Genomic DNA, 18,312 nt, shown 5'->3' on the forward strand with positions numbered 1-18,312 from the left:
AGTGGAATATATTAGATCGAGTGTCCTATGATAAGGCCTCGCCAAAGTTTCATGCAAATTTTAAAATCTATAGTTTGTACAGCAGACCTACAAACAGATAAAATGTGCTCAAAAAAATCACAAAATGAAGGGACATGCACCATCATCGAACTCAATCTTGTCTATGTGGAAATTGGGGTTTTTAATGCACAGTTTTAATTCCATACGTCAGTTCTTTCTTGAGCTATCTTGTAGAAAACAGGTAAATCAGACATATACAGACAAATAAACAGGAGATGAATTTTACCAGCCCTTTGAGTAATAGTAAAATTTGCAGCATTTCAAATACATAGTCCTGAGTATGGCATATTTTCCTTATTTTCTAAGTTTGGATTTTTGAGCAGTTGTCCCTCTGATATGTACGCCGTACGGCCCTGCAGTAGGAACAGAGATCTTTCTCTGGGCGTGCCTCAACCACCCGTCATCTGATGATGGCGATCAGATTCCGAGTTGTAATCAGGCAGCCAGGTCATTACACCGATAATAAAGAGCCGGAAGTGGGGCACCTATAATTACGAACCGGATGTTACCTATAAACGCATTATTTCGTGTTGTAATGTTGCTACCGACCTGCACTTATCATAAGCAGATTTTCCCAATCTTAAATGAAACTTTTATTCTGGCAAATGTTCACAATCAAGAAGTCTAATTTGAAATAAATAATTACGATTTCTGTGACAGGTTTGTTACGCAATCTTTTGGTATGATTTAAAGACACCTAGATTTTGCGACTTTAAACAAATATTCATTTTGAGGTACAGGTATTTTTTCCAGAAAATTAATTTTTTGCCATTTCACAAAGGATCATAGACATTAATTTAAACAAGTATGTGGCCCGCACAAAAACTACTAAATATAGGGTTACGAAATCTTTTATTACTCTTTTATTTATAAAAATACATATTTTCCTCGTATTTTATTACAAACACACACCATTTACTTAAATTACATTCCATTGAAATATGTTATTTCCTTAAGTCATAACTCATTTTACACAATGAAAAAAATTATATTCATACCTTCAGCCTTTTTCATTTTTCCTAATTACAAATTGCTAAAAATTCCTAATTTAAATATTTATAAATCCTCGTGGAGTGATGAAAACTTGAAATTTTTTTTCTTATGAGGGAAGTAACACAAAAATGTAAACAAATCCCAACTGAACTACCTTATGTAAGATAAGTACATAGACTCCTCTTAAAATATACAGTGTTAAAAGTAAATAATGAATCATACTTTACAAAGCTATAATACTAATAGAGCAGCCAAATAAATCTGTATAACGGAAGATTGGATCTTTTAAAATATATATCTTAAAGTCAATATGCAAGACTTAATATAGTGCCGAATATATTTTAATAAGTCCTCTACAATTTAAACGACGCTACATTTCTTGTTATAATATTGCTACTGACAATATGCAACAAAAATTTAATTAAATGAACATGAAATTTTGGAGTTTACGTATTTTATAGAATTTGTGATGTCGCTACAGACTGTTTGGTGTAGGATGGATTCCTCAAATTGCAAGTATACATTAAAGTAATTGATTTTTTCATGCTCATGTCTGTCAGGAATTACTTATCCACTCGATAACCTGTAACATGTCAACGGAGATAATGTAAAGTTTAATTGTAACGAAATTATGCCGTTTTACCCCGGTACATGTGTGAGATAACCTCCAGCAACAGAGGTACATGCTTAGTTTACCTTTTCTTAATAGTTTGCACACTGCACAGGAAGGAACCTTTTCAAGTGCAGGCACGCTCAAACATACGTTTTAGGGACTTTAAATGTTACTTTGTAAATAAAATATGTACAGAAATATACAACCAAATAGGCATTTATGAAATGAAAAAATAAAATGAAATAGAGTTTATTCCTAGACAGAGAAACTTGTAACATGTACAATTTCAATTTTCATTACGTTATTGTTATTTTAATTACAGTGTTAGTGTTATGTTCAATTTTCGTTTATTATGGTTTAAGTTTAACATTGGTTTCCATTAGTTTCGAAATAATATATTTCTATTAAAATACCTAAGAACCTATTTTACAAACGTTATTACATATTTTAAAAAACAGCACAGCCTAAAACGTTTTGTTTATGTGAAAAAACTTGTTATAAACTTAAATATAATGACAAATTAAACAGAATGACTTATTTAATCTTTAGTTTAACATCATCGTCTTTGTTTATTTTAAAATGGGTCCTGAAATAATTTTTCATTTCTACAATTTGTTCTTTTTGTGAAGAGCATTCATATTCATTTGGACGTATTCGTCTACAGATTTACACGAAACAAAGAGATAAGATCGATCTACAGGAGATTATATTATAAGATATCGAAAGCCGCAACCCCCATTATTGATGCAAGGGCTCAAAACGCACGTAAAAATTACTCCACGAATATTAGCAATATTTTAGTGCCCGTGGGTCAAAGCTTAACGTGCACAAGGAGACATGAATAAAGTGACCTTTAGCGAATTACTGGCCTATAGCTATCTTCCGCCTACAATGTCACGATACGACAGAAGACGAGCGCATATCCAAACAACGAGCGCACGACTGTGTAGTTCTCTTCAGAGATCAATATTTATCGACATGCTCTCCAAGGCTGTACTTAATACTGTACTTATTACTCTGCTCGGCGAATTTGTAAGAAAATATTTTATGTCAGGTTGAAAATTATGTAAACATAATCAAGTAAATTCAATACCTTTTAAATTTAATCAATTGACATATTTTTTTTTACTGTGTACCGTATTTGGCTAACAATCAAATTGTTAGTACTCCCTTTAGGATTTCCTAGATTTTTGGATTTAATTAAATATTACAGACGTATCTCCTCACCACATTGTTTTAAGACTCAAAATAGATTTCCTTCAATATTAAAATAATATAAATATTAAATAAGAAAGCTTTTACAGTAATAAAAATTTTACAAACGTGTGTATAAAAACATTTGAATTTTTACTATAGAATCGGTCATTTTAATAACTGGCAAAATGATTTTTATCACATTTGTACCGTTAATATTATTTACACAAACAAATTTCAAGATCACCATAAAATCCCCATCTCAAGCTACAAATGGACACTTTAATCTAAGATAAAACGGCTACAAAATCGTAATAAACATATAACGCCTGAATTTTAACTCAATTTAGTATTATGTAAGTGTATATACACAACATTTTCATGACATTACACTAAACTTCAGGCAGTAATTATTTAGAAATAAATTGTAATTGTATAAGCAATATAGGGCACAGTGTTTTGCTTTCCATCAGTCTATCTGTATGCGTTTTTACATACAAACTCAACGCGTATTGGATAATTGAAATTTTACTTTCTATACTTACTGTCTAATATAAAATTTAATTGATAATTCAATCTTTTGAGTACAAAACGGTGAATAGATACGCTTTAGGATACATATTTATTGTAACTTTTTTACATGTTCTGCTGTAAATGCTCATCTCCTGAAGTTTGGTACAATGTCACGAAAATAAATTGTAAACTTGGAAAATAGTGTATACATAACTATTGGATTATTTTTATTTTTTAAATCTAATGGCTGTAATGCATATTGATTTTTCATATGGAATAATGCTTCATGGTTTAAAAACCCCGTTACCATAACAATTATACAATTTATAATACATTAATTGAAAACTGTAAAATAGAAAACATCAAAAATTCACAAACACATTGTTGTGACAGTAAATGTTTATTATCCATAAATTCTTAATATAGAACTATAATTTAGCTTAATAACAATAACCAAATTAGACTTTAATTAAATATGTGAAAATTAAGCTCAAATACTAGCTTCAGATCGTGTAGGTATTACCATGGGCAGAAAGATTGCATCACAATTTGCCATTGAATCCTTTAATATGGTACTAAAATGAAAATTTGAATAAAGATTCTTAAAACAGTATGAAATTTTGATTTTAAATATAATTGATAATTATTACACTTTTCTAATATAACTCTTACATCCAGTTGTATACTCATATTACGTCAAGATATTACAATATAAATTGGAAAAAAGAGTTATCATTATTAATAAACTGCATTTAGTACATTATCTTATTTGTGTATACCTTACGTGAACTTCTTTAGGACATTATAATATATTCATGTTTTTTATTGCAATCTTAAAATTCATGTACGAATAATCTTCAAGCACTAGAAACAAATTAATTTTAGTAAAGCAATATTATAAATATTTGCAAGTATTAAATAATATAAACGATAATACAAATAGCTTATACATATTATACAAGATACTTATTAAATAAGACGCTCTATGGGTACTTATAAACATAGCAATTGCCCTGGGCGACTGTACACCGTGTGACATAAGTAAACCGGTTTGTGAGATAACTCATATATATCACGAACAACAATGCAGTAGATACGATGGTTATAATAACAATGGGTACGGTCATAACTCCAGTCTTATTGTGTATAAAATAACAGGCTCTACTAGGTCATATAAACCCAATAACTACTCTGAGAGGCTGTACACCGTGTGACATTAGTAAACCGGTTTGTGAGATAAATCATATCTATCACGAAGAACAATGCAGTAGATACGATGGTTATAATAACAATGGGTACGGTCATAACTCCAGTCTTATTGTGTATAAAATAACAGGCTCTACTAGGTCATATAAACCCAATAACTACTCTGAGAGGCTGTACTCCGTGTGACATAAGTAAACCGGTTTGTGAGATAAACTCATATATATCACGAAGAACAATGCAGTAGATACGATGGTTATAATAACAATGGGTACGGTCATAACTCCAGTCTTATTGTGTATAAAATAACAGGCTCTACTAGGTCATATAAACCCAATAACTACTCTGAGAGGCTGTACTCCGTGTGACATTAGTAAACCGGTTTGTGAGATAAATCATATCTATCACGAAGAACAATGCAGTAGATACGATGGTTATAATAACAATGGGTACGGTCATAACTCCAGTCTTATTGTGTATAAAATAACAGGCTCTACTAGGTCATATAAACCCAATAACTACTATGAGAGGCTGTACACCGTGTGACATAAGTAAACCGGTTTGTGAGATAAATCATATCTATCACGAAGAACAATGCAGTAGATACGATGGTTATAATAACAATGGGTACGGTCATAACTCCAGTCTTATTGTGTATAAAATAACAGGCTCTACTAGGTCATATAAACCCAATAACTACTATGAGAGGCTGTACACCGTGTGACATAAGTAAACCGGTTTGTGAGATAACTCATATATATCACGAAGAACAATGCAGTAGATACGATGGTTATAATAACAATGGGTACGGTCATAACTCCAGTCATATCGTGTATAAATAACAGGCTCTACTGGTTCATATAAACCCAATAAGTACTCTGAGAGGCTGTGTACTGTGTGACATAATTACGCTGGTTTTGCCACAGATCGTATCTGTCACAAACAACCACGCAGTAGATACGATGGTCATAATAACAGTGAGTCATAATAACATTGGGAAACAGTGGTCGAAATCTTGTGCAAGCATCCATAAAACACACAGTTGAGGTCGTAAACAGTTGTATGGGCGTTATTGATTACCGCTCAATAAATAGTCTTTCTAAATATTGCATCATTCCTCAAACTGCGCATAAATGTGCAATACATTCTACAAAAACGTGTAATTTGAACCAATGACAAATGCTGTTTCGGATAATACCATCTACTACTTAGCAATCGGCATAGCCTGATGATTTTAATGGTTATAAACATTTTATTCGTTTACAAGAATGTGTGAATGGAGGCTTAACCTCCTCCTAATTATTATAACATAACATATTCTGGAAGACCTTTCAAAATAAACGCGTAACGAATTCAGTGTGAAAATTAGTCATCTTTTAGGCCGGCGTACACAAGCGAAAGTGATACCAGTAATGTAACGTGGTGTCAACTGAGATAAAATAAACTTGTAATAGATGTCTGACAAGACTTTTTATATTTAAATTTAAACTTGAATAATTTCCGGTTGACATACAGAAACATACATACTCATATGATATAAACACCCTTTTATATCATACAGTTTTGAAAATATTATATCCTTCCCGGATGTGAGAATTTTTGTCACTGTAGCAATCAACTAAAGCGACAACAACAATTGGACATTTCTCACTCGTAAATTAAATAAATTGTAGAAAAGGTCCAAGAACAGAAGCGATCACTACTTGATTTGTTTTTTTTTAATCCGTTAAAAAACCTTCCAGAATTTGAATCTTACACTTTTAAAACATTGCACTAGTCCTTCTACTGAAATTACCGAAACAGATATAAAAAAATACACGTTATCTAATAACGGGTTCCGTTTAGAGTTTTTACAACTTTGTTTTATGGACTAGCTCTATTTAACGAGACAGCACAACTCTCTTTCATTGCCGTAGGTTGCAGCACGAGAGTCGAGCGTTGCAGAGTGTGACGCGAGACCTGTCTCTTGGAAGGATCTAAAACTTAAGGGCTGTTAGGTTTACCGCCAGCTCGTATTTTCGTTCCGACTTTCCCCGGTCCAGATGATTACGTCACGTGAACAGCTCAGGTGATTATACAGTAATGACTTTGCAGCAAAATACACCTAACTGTCGGTTCGTGTGGACTACGAGTTTTTCGGCCGCTATTTTTAGACCTCTTTTCTTCTGATTATTCTGATGACTCTAGTTAACAAAGAGAAAGCTGACCTCAATTTGGAGGTGTGAAAAAAGTTATGAATATGAACGCCGTGTGTTTTAAGTCCCAACCACGTGGTCGTTGAGTTAACAGCATAGCAGATTTAAAACTAGAAGGCCAGTTTCTGTAATACTTTCATAAGATTATACTTCTAGTTTGAATACAAGAAGCTTACTGCAGTAAAGTTTATTTATTTATTTTAGACTTTCCTTGCAAAATGAAATAAAGTGTAAAAAGTTAGAATAATGAAATGAATCCATAATGTATCATTTCACTAAGGATTATTGAAAATTAGATTTTGATATTTTTTTCGGAAATACCTTTGAATCTGGCATCTGACATAGACTGAGGTATAAATTTTAATATTCGTAAAGGCGATCTGACCATTAAAGGAAAATTTCAAAGCTAGTCTTGGAAGATCTGGCTGGTCTGATAAATCCTTATTAGAACAGAAGATAACGATGTACGTGCGTATTTCCACCCACGTTTTATTGTTTACTGACTGGTTAATTAAAAAATGCACAAATTGGTAATAGTCTGGAACTTTTCTCTTGTAAATGCTGCTCAGAAGAGTTTGATGTTCACGCGTTCCTTTAATGCTGCTTTAAGAGTATTTTTCATCTCAGTCTTTAAATGACCCCAGTAATTTGTTGGTAAAAGATCACTTGCTGTAAATCACTAGAAATGGAAACAATGAAGTCACACCTTAGGCATACCACAGTATGGTGTTGCAATTCTAAATAAACAGTTGCCTTAGCCCTTAAGTAAGGATAAATGATCATGATTTATGTGGTATTACGATATTTAACTTACACTAAGTATACAAATACCGAATATGTTTGGAACTTTGTGAGTGGTGGTAGTTAATCTACTCAAGGTAAAAATCTCATTTTAGTCATTTCCGCCATTGTCATTTATATCAGTGTTAGAAACACTACTATTTTATTTTCTTGGTATTTCACAATACGTCTGAAATGTTTGCAAACATGTTTTTTATTGTCAGTGTTAAATTAGTATCGGTTTATGAATAATAGTTATATTGGAAGTGGATTAGGAATTACAAATTATGAATTACGGTTCATGTGTTCAACTAGAGGCTAGTAATATCGTCCTCTCGCCTTCACGATAACTTGATGCTGGATGAGATTGTCTTCAGATAAGGAGCTGGTAAGATGCGCTCATCATACAATTAATTATTATCCTTTCAAGTTCATTTTCTTCCTGTCTTTCGTTTTCGATTTCGTTTCTGATACTGGTAATTTAAAAGGAAAACAACAGTTAGAACTTATTATATCAGGAATCTATATGATTTTATTGGCTGAGCATTAGTGAAGCCTATAATTCAAGTGAGAGGCAAAGTTTCTCTTATGTCTTTCTTGACCGCAGGATATCTTGACGGAATTCAGCTACAGACAAAATTGTTATATTAAGCTTGAACAAACGCAAAATCGATTTCAATGATTGCGCATGTCCCTCCATGGGATATCCCACATTTGACGCTAAGCAAAAGCCTGTTAAGTGGTCTTGCTCAATAGGCTGTCTAGATTTATTTGACATTACCTACACACTTCTTTGAATAAATCATAGCTTTTATAACTGTTGGCTACAATATTGTAAAATTATCCCTATCCTCCTTCAGATTAATGTCTATGACCTATTCATATTAGAATACTCGTACTCACGGATATACCCGACTATGAGGTCAGAGCTGCTGTAAGGACATGCACCGTTACTGTTGCAGTTAAATAATTATGCAAAGTGTTTTCAGTGATGCAAAGTTTTAGTTCCGTTACTCACCTACCTCCTGTATAAAATAATGAAGCACGCCTTAGGGCGAAAGCATTATATAGTTGGAATAAATATTTATAATCTTCATTCTCGTTCATTTTAGGCAATTTTCCCTGAAAAAACAATTGTACTCTTGTCGAATTTGTTTTTTTTATTACACTAATCTTATTTTACTTAACTTATTTCGTTTTACTGATTTCTTTAAGGCCCTCTCACGTTTTGTAATTGCATCTTCATTTGGTTGAAAGTTCAAAATGATCACTTGTTTCCGGGAAATACGTGATCATTTTATATCATTAAATCATTTTATATATGATATAAATCATTATAGCACAAAATATTGAAGTCTGCTACACAGAATAAGGCCTCGTTGATCGTTTGATACGGTATCAATTCTAGGGAACTGTAAAACTTGTTATCAAATTTTATGACCCATTGAACGTCACCTTGTAATCCAAGTGACATCTTGAAAATGTTCACATGTGTCTATTTCTCTGCTCACATGATTCTTAGTGCGGGGACATAACGCGTGGAAACTCCCACATCCTCACAAAGGCGTGTATTAAGAGCACTTGTAAATGTGTCGCTTGCATTTGCATGAATCACTGGAAACCTTTGTTGTCTCAGAACACGAAGTCTTTCAGTTTCAGAAAGTGTGGAGGAGAGTCATCACAAAGCCTTCTCTCGGTCTCTAATAAGTTCTTGGAACCAAAGAATGATTCATCTCTAATGAATAACAGTGCTAGTGAATGTGAAGCCCTAACATTCAAAAATTCTATCACGCTTATTAACCAACACATGAAGTACACAGTTTTTAACCTTGAATGAAGTACGAGTATGAATGGGTGAATGAGATTTAATGCGAGACTAATTGGTATAGTCTGGTTCCTATCACGTGTCGCTAACTAGCTCACGTTACCAACTGTAACTGTGAAAGACCTCAATGTTATGCTGACCAGTGTTATGCTGATCAATGTTATTTAAATGCCATACTTCATTATTTTAAGAGAATACACCCTCGATAGCATACATTGAGACTACTATATAAGGCTCTCTACCAACCAAGAATGGGAAATAAAATTATGGATTTGCAAACAACCTGCCACAAATACAAATCTCTAACAGTCACGTCGGTGACATATCAGTGTGTCCAGTTTGAGAAAGTAAGTCAATGGTTGACGGCATCATGGAATTTCGGGAAACTTGAAATTGCTACTAACTGTGACAATATAATTAACTGTATAGTAATAAAAAATAATTAATAAGTGTAATATATTTAGCAGTTACATTAAAATTATATCTTAACGAAATAATTTAATATATTTTAAATGTTTATATCTGTAACTGTAATGATTTTATAAATCTACTTTAAACAGAATGTTTAACTTCTTATTATAACGTTTGACTGTTTAATTGTCTTTCCGCTTGATGATTTGTTTATAAAGTGTGTAAATAACATTATTGAATACTTTTTTATTACAGTAATGTGTCGCTGAGAACAAACTTGGTTCAATTTTAAACTTTTAAACAAATTTGGTTCAAAATGAGGCTGTTTATTATTTTTATTGCAGGAATACCCCCATAACATCAAAATATGCTTAACATAAGAAATATCTTTATTGAAATATTTGTGTTATCTTAAATAGCTGAGACCCAATATTCCTTGCGTCTGATAAGATAGGATCTAGGGCGATATCGGTATATTCCCTTTGCCGACTCGACATTTCTAAGATAAGGTTGGCGGTATATTTGTTGTGCTGCCATTGGGAGACTGGCAAGATAAGATTGTAGGCGAAGCCGGTATATTCCCAAAACCACTAAAGGTTAGCATGATATGGCTAAAGGTGTATCAGAGTTCTTATTTTACTTTCTTGAAGTCATAAGTGACAAGATTAGTCGTGAGGCAGATATTTTATTATGTGTCATGATTCTGGTTAGATAGAGTTACCGGTGATGCTGGGGTGTTCCAAATACAGCTTTGGTATGAAAAAATGGGTGAGAGGGAATGAGGATCATTAATCGGCAAAATATATTTTTTGCGTCGAAACTGGAGAGATCGAGTTATTTTCAATGCATTGGCTTAATAGTGAATGTAATGGGAGTTAAAATAGGGGTACTAGCGTAGACTCTGGATTCCCAATACGCACTTAAAGCAGAGAATATTTGTTGCCAGCTACACCAGTATGGCACAACTAGATGATATTTCCAATATCATCTCAAAGCAACTAATGTAGACGGTCACTATACTCCCTACACCACTTGGAAAATTCTTTATTCCCAAGACTGCGTTTGTTGCTGGAGAAACAGAATTGTCACCGCAGTCAATTTATTCAATACTTCTTTCTGGTTTTGAAAATATGATTTGCTTGACCTTTTATAGTTTTACATTGCTCCTGGCAAATGCATTAAGTATCGCTTGAAGATGACGATGTAGGGTTTGCTCCCGATAAAGTCAATATATTTTCACTACTGTCATTATTCTAGTGTGACAGAATTAACAACGAATCGTGTGCTTTCAATGTCGATAAGACACTTATGATAAATGTCGTTAGTGAGGCGATGCTGACCCAACAAGAAGAAACAATTGTTTATGAGAAGGCTGTTGTATGCTCACACCATTTGACTTGACCCTGGAAAGTGATATAGGGTAACTTCAAAATACTTAATTTTATTTACTACATAAAAATATCTGTTAGGAATACTTTTTTGATATTACATAGGGATTGGTATAAAATGTATGCCAGTTATGTTCTACCATTGTCTTTCCCCATTCCTTCAAAACTTACAAGAACTGGGATACAACTCATCAATGTGATTATCAGGAAATTCCGATAGCCTAATTCACAAGAGTGCCCAGAATAGAATAAAGCACGCACTGGAATAATCATGTAATCCAACGGCAATAACCCTTTTTTATCTATGTTATCACGAGTGTAGGTGAAGTGCAGACCACTTGTATTTCAGGAACCACTCCAGAACCTTACGCTGTGATAAGGCTGCAGTCAATACACAGTCAGGCCGTATCGAAGCAGCTTGTGCAAACTACGCCCGTGTTGAGGAACAGAACGCAAGTCATGCCCGCATAAACATGCCGCGTAACCAGACTTCAAACAAAACATCAATGCGATGTTCCGCGTATTCAAACGTCCCTCTGAAATTCTCAAGTACTTTCAGACACGTTTGAGTGCCCTATTGTCAAGTTTTGGAATTTTGCAACTAGCGAATTCTTGTCCTTCCTTCCTGGTGGTTAGGATGTTAATCCCGACAATCTGAGTTGAATTTGTCACTGAGTCATTTCAATTATAGAATAGGAGCAAAATCTCTTACCCTACTGAAATTACGTGTAAATTAATAAAAAACGGTATGATATTGAAAATGAGTTTTAATTACTAATGAAGGAGATTGTTATAAGTTAGTATAAATAAATACTGTAAAAAACAAAATTAATTATTTATTTACGATTCATAGATATTGTTAAAAGTAAATCTCTTTATGTTTTAGTATTACGAAATTTTTTTTGTGATATGAAGTAAAGCCCGTACTGCTTATCTTGAAATTAATCTCCTTGATCAATATTATCTTAGATAAGAACCCTATCAGAGAAACGTGTTCTTGCTACTTCCAGTTTGTCACGAGAAAACTGAGTTATAATATATAATTATATCTGTATCTACTTTGTTCTCACTCGACTCGTGAATCTGGTGGGTATTATTGATCAGAGAAATGTTTATTCTTGTCCTACAAAAGGGTAGCTATTGACGATCATGACATAAATTTAAAAGTAGTAATTTCAACACAAAGAAGTCTTGCAAAAATAGTGAGATGCATCTAAAATATCGGTGGTCCAATATGGGTTATAAGGAAGAACATTTATAGTTTTACTCGTTCAAAGGATATTACTCATGATCGTCTCTTAGTATCCCTCCACATCAATGCGACTCATGTTCTTCAATATTTGGCATTCTATCTTAGACATCCTTTTATCCAGATGTTCCATAACATCCTTATGTCCACTACACATCTCATAATCCCTACAGCCCATAAAAACTCGCTGTTCGAAGTTCTTGTCCTTCCATTTATACTCCAAACGATATTCTTCAAATTAATTTCAGCAGGTGGAAATAAATTTTATTTTACATAAACTTAAAACATAACATTCGGTATAACAGTTACTAAAATCGAGGTGTTAAAAATTCTTATTTTCAAATAAATAAATAGATCCATCCAAATGGGTTTATTATACGTTTCAACTTTTTTACTTTATCACAATCAGAGTGTAGTGTTTTTAATTTATTTCTTTCTCCGACAGATCTCTTACATTTTTAATAGGGGTATAAACGTATAAACAGATTACATTTTTTTTAGTGTTCGTCTGTCTTCACCGATGACACTTTAATCTAAACATTTTTAAAGCCAAACTATCCAAACCCATTTACAAATCATATTGACCTCAGTGGGAATAGAACCTAAGTCTTCTAAGTCTTTTCAATAAGAGCCGCAGTCGTATCCCTAGACTACGGGTAATATAATTCTACCATTATTTGAAAGGTAATCACGATTAAAATAAGAACCAACCACAACAGATTCCGTACTTTTGTTCCTTTTGTTTTAGGGAATCGTATCAGAACAATTGAACGGCGTTGTAACGGCGTGTAAAAACTATGAAATGCTAAACTGTGTAATAAACTGCTATACATTATGTTTATTTATTGATATGTTTGTTTTCTGTTGTAGATGGCGCGGCAGTGTGTACAAACTAGTGTGGCGTGAATTGATAGCGTACCTGAGTATCTACTATGTGATCAATCTTACCTATAGGTTCGCCATGAACGAACAACAACAAAGGTAAAATCATTTAGAATGCATTTATTACTATTGATAATACGATATTTTAACTAGATTTATTTCGCTATTCATCATCTTTAAGAGTTTGAAAAGAAAAACAACTGTTTCTAAATAAGATATTTGTGACATAAAATGTTATCTAATTTGTAAAAAAAAACGTGAGTAATCTAAAACATAGAAAGATTACCTCTAAACCACAGGATGAAAACCTTGTCATGACCTAAGCTGGATATATATTAGTAGATGATGGTCCTGTTGGACTTCAAGGGGACATTTACGTCTATAAGAGCTACATGTTATACCTATACGTTCCTTTTTCTCAGATACTACTTAAGATAGGAAAAATTTGTCCACATGCTTCAGACACATGTGTATTGATTCCCTACTAGTTGAAGAAAAATGTGCGAAAAAATAAAACTTTTATGTTTTTTTTTAAGAAAATATTTTACTAAAATTGTCTAAAAATATTTTTTACGTGAGTGCAATTAACATACTTCTGGCAGGAAATATATGGTAATGTATCCTAATTGTGTGGTCAAACCTAGAAAGCATTTTCTTATATCTTTTCTGAGATAAAGGAACATACATTAACTTAACACGGTTTTCAGGAAAAGGCGAAATAAGGAAAATAATACTTACAATCAAAACATGCCAGCTTCATAATAATTTATTGTTACTTTTATGTGTCAAATTGGGTTTTTATAATGCTTGACTTGCATGCTGTCGATGTTACGGAGAGTATTTTCACTTTAACTTCCAGCTTTCACACATAGTCAACTACTCAAACACTAGTCAGTGTATTACACATAGTTAGTGTTCAAAGTCAGTGGAATACTAAAATTCTACCCATGTTTCCATCAATAAATGTTATCACAGCATCATATGTGCCAAATTTTAAAGTAGTTATCACTGCAAAGTTGATTTTAGATATTCTGGACCATTGTACCGAATTAAAACTCTTGTTCACATTTCGAGTTTGACCATGCTAACATTATCGTAACAGATCAGACTTTGACAAATCCTTGAATGTTGGCTTTATAATGCCACATACAGCTTGGTCTAGTAAATTTTTATGCTTATAGACTGTTCGTTCTTTTTCAAATTGTTTGTATTTACACCACTTCACATCGCATAACGCATGTTTAGGTGTGTCATCTGTTGCTATTTTGTGTTAGAATGTCGCCCATACTGCTTGCTGTCTCATTTTGTTCTAAATCACCATTGTTGCGTCTAAATCACCATCATAATTTTGTAATTAACCTATTATAATTAGCTAGCCTCCTTGTTTTCTAACCAACTTTTATCACTCATTTTCTTCCCTTTCATGTCCCGCCCTTTGAAGCCTCCCTTGAATGCGCTTTTTAACGTGTCCGACGCACTTTTATTATGCATATTTTAGAGCTGACAATAAAGCGTCTAAATAAAGCAGGTTAGCCAACATTAAAAGTTAAATTGGTTGAATGATATATTACGTATAAAACTGATCAATAGGTGTAGAGTTTATAACAGTAAAGGGCGTTGATTTAAGTTTTATTTTTTGTCGGTATAACGTGAATGCATAACTTTGTCATTTATTTATGTTCGGTAATAAACTTAAAATACCCAAGTGGTATATAACAATTTAATCAGCACATTACAAATAGTCAAAGTCAATTAAAACCTAAAAATGAATTTGTTTATGATTTATAGGCGTACATCTGAACAATGGTCATTGTTTTAACATAGTGTGATATAAAAATCAAACAATATCGATTATATTTTGGTGTGCTAGTGACAAAGATCAATTGTGACTTTTATTCAACGAATCCATCATATGATTGGATAACATTAATATATTTAATGTATACGTTAAACAATAAATGACTGTCTGGAACGATGGTTTTAGTTAGTTTAAACTTATATACAAGCCAAAGGCATCGTTGTGTAACTCTCAGCTGGTTAACGCCATATACTATTACAACATTTCAAATCAAAATGTAGTGGGACTTGGCATTGTAGTAGATCACGACACGAACATGAGTCAGTCTTGCCTATTCATACGTTTATTTGCACTTCAAAGTGTATGGGCACTTTCATTTAGTTGACATGCTGACGCAGAAGCCGTCGTTCAATACTCTTGTTTTATCAGACAGTCCTGTTATAGATGGAGACTATGTGAAAGAGTCCTCACAGGGAATCCGGATCCGTACAACAAATGAATTTTTAGGAAATTCACACATATCTCATCCCGTTTGTCTCATCCCGAAACTATTGAAGAGTTTAATGTCCAAACTGTCCAAGACCTTTCACAACAAATATCGAGCTTGATATTCACCGTGAAACAGAGAAGAGGTATCAGATCATTGAAGAGAGTAATGCACAGGAAGTTCCAAAGCAAATACGGGTTCTGTAAGAGTTACGTTGATGGCAAGGAAAGAGGCGATTGTTGCAAAAGAATGTGTTCGGCTTTTTCGCACATCTTCACCAACATCACCCTGAGTGCAAGTATAAGAACTTTAATTTCGATTTTTTTTTGCAATATTTTCATATATTTATGACTAGCACATAATTTCTTGTGTCAGCTACGTATGGACCTCTTGCCCTCTTGGGAAATTATTAGGTGAGGGGAAAGTATGGCAGACTGGATGCAGCCTAGTGTAAAACTGTTATTATCTTGTAAATCCTTCGACTAATGTTGATGGAAGAATACATTAATCCATAGGTATATAGAAAAGATATGAGCAAATCTGTGAGAGAGGTGGTTCATAATGGAACCGGAAGCAAGGAAGTTACACTTGGAAAATTAGTAGAGAAACATTTATTGACCAGTCATCATATCCTGCTGCCAACAGGTTTTCCGGCTGCCCTGAAGGCTTTGTTTGTGCTTCCTCCGAAATTGAATGATTTGTGAGGAGGTTCTCGCTGCTAAGGGTCTCTCTGCCATCTGTACAAGAACTTGATGGTATTGCCTCTTGAAAGATGAAAAAGGTTCTACCATCTGTTATAGTCCTGTTATCATTGTTGTAGGTTCTAATGGCTTTCTGGTACTCCTTTGGTTAGTATGAGTATATTTATTGTCAATAGGTCTAAGTTCAACTCCACTAGCTAACTTTTTATCATCATTCTATTAATATTAATATCCTTAAGGCTTTTAATTCCTTCCAAAAGAATAGATATCCGTCAGTTTTGCCTTGACGATGGTCTGAAATTTCCACAGTTCTAAATGTTATACAACTATGAGCTTAGTAAAAGTACCGCTAGCTTTACATTACAAAGATGTGTGTCTAGATGTTGCGGCGTGACAGCGTGAATCACATTACCGTTTTGATTATAAGATTGCCAAAAAGATGCATTTGGCAGGATTTTGATTGCTAATTGTATATCAAGAGTTTTTGTCAGGTGTTTCACCGAACAGAAGTTTCACCGTTGCAAACGAGACGTCTCGCCAATTTTCTTTTGCTTTGTTTAAGACGTTTATGATGGCTGTGCCCCGAAATATTAGTCTTGAAATTAAGAACTAGCTATTCAGTTTGTTTTCCTTACGCTCTTTTTCGAGCAATCCGTGAGTCTCCACCAACTCTGATTCGGATCGAATATGAAAAAGCATATTTCTTTAATATTATAAATATAGTTTTTCTCTTGACCCAGCTGACAAAGATAAGAATCCCCAGGTGGTTACAACTCTTACTATAGGAGAATGTGCATTTACTACTTCAGACGTCTACCTCTGAGGAATAGTGCTTGTAAAGTAGATTACAAGTCGAGCCATGACCGTAGAAGATGCGTGGGGTTGGTTTCTTAATAAAAAAGACTCCTTTGAGACATTTTCAGAATTTTTAAATGTTGCGTTGGTTTTTCTTTTTGGTAAGATAACGTTATGAAAGTTGAGATTGTCGGATGGCTCTGATCAGTAATGGCTGCAGCTGTCCAGAGATGTGACATTGGGTTTGTCCACGGTATATTGGGTGATAGATTTGGCGACCTATATCTGCTCCTATCGTCCCTAGTGTGATGCTGCTACGAAACTTGAATAAGTCATCATCTCCGGTCGTGGTAGTTACGGTAATGTTCCTTTTTGAAGAGGTTGCCGAGCTATGCACTTAGGCACGGAATGCTTACACTTGAGACTTTGGGGAACAAAATATTTACCGAGTGCATACGTGTAATCTACTCTCCTTCGAATACCGAATCATAATTAATTATGTTCAAATTATGAACTTAAAAAGATTATTATCACCAAAGCTGCAGGGGCTGCACAGGGTCAGGAAATAGGTTCAGCACTTCTACGTGGGGGGTAGGGGTAGTTAAACTTAAATCTGTGTTGTGGGTACCAGCGCTCACCCTATTATCCCTTCCGATGAGAATCTGACCGAGCCTGTCATTGCACTTACCTTTGCAGTTTCCATTGTAATAGGATATTCAGGATCGGTAAAGTTGGAGATAAGGGTCGCCTCCTGCCGAGATCTCATTTTACATCCACCGTACCGAGATAATGGGCACTGTCTCAATCTTGTTGGAAAAGGTGAAGTTTGCCCTTTCCCACCCATTACTACAAAAAAAAACTGTTCTATCCACCCTATTATCCCAAGTTCACGACATTTCTAGTTAGTGATGGAAATTATGTTCTAAATAAGCAATAACAATACTAAAAAAACTATAAAGTATTCGAATTCATGTTAAATATATCTTTGAAATGGAATAGCCATACCCCTACTATGACAAATAAAGATACGATAAAAAAACAGATATAAGATAAAGATAAAATCGTTAAGGTTTAAAGTTGTTCTTATGGAGCTATAATCAATATAGCCGCCCCAGTACATCCGACTCTTAAATGATATTCTTGGTCAGTGGTAAAATTAACTGGTCTGTAAATAACTCATCCTGAAATTTCAAACTAGTGGCCATAAACTAATTTTAAATAGCCA

At 33.8% G+C, this 18,312-nt stretch overlaps 1 protein-coding gene across 5 annotated transcripts in view; it reads left to right on the forward strand.

Moving 5' to 3' along the window:
• Positions 1-18,312, forward strand: part of LOC124364050 (bestrophin-2) — a 147,950-nt gene that overhangs the window by 62,155 nt on the left and 67,483 nt on the right. For all 5 annotated transcript variants that reach the window (XM_046819260.1, XM_046819263.1, XM_046819258.1 and 2 more), the window contains one exon: positions 13,295-13,405. In XM_046819260.1, the coding sequence (XP_046675216.1) occupies positions 13,295-13,405 (111 nt within the window). Of the gene's footprint in view, positions 1-13,294; positions 13,406-18,312 lie in introns of those variants that run through there.

Source organism: Homalodisca vitripennis, chromosome 1 (genome assembly GCF_021130785.1).
Source record: "Homalodisca vitripennis isolate AUS2020 chromosome 1, UT_GWSS_2.1, whole genome shotgun sequence".
NCBI lineage: Eukaryota > Metazoa > Arthropoda > Insecta > Hemiptera > Cicadellidae > Homalodisca > Homalodisca vitripennis.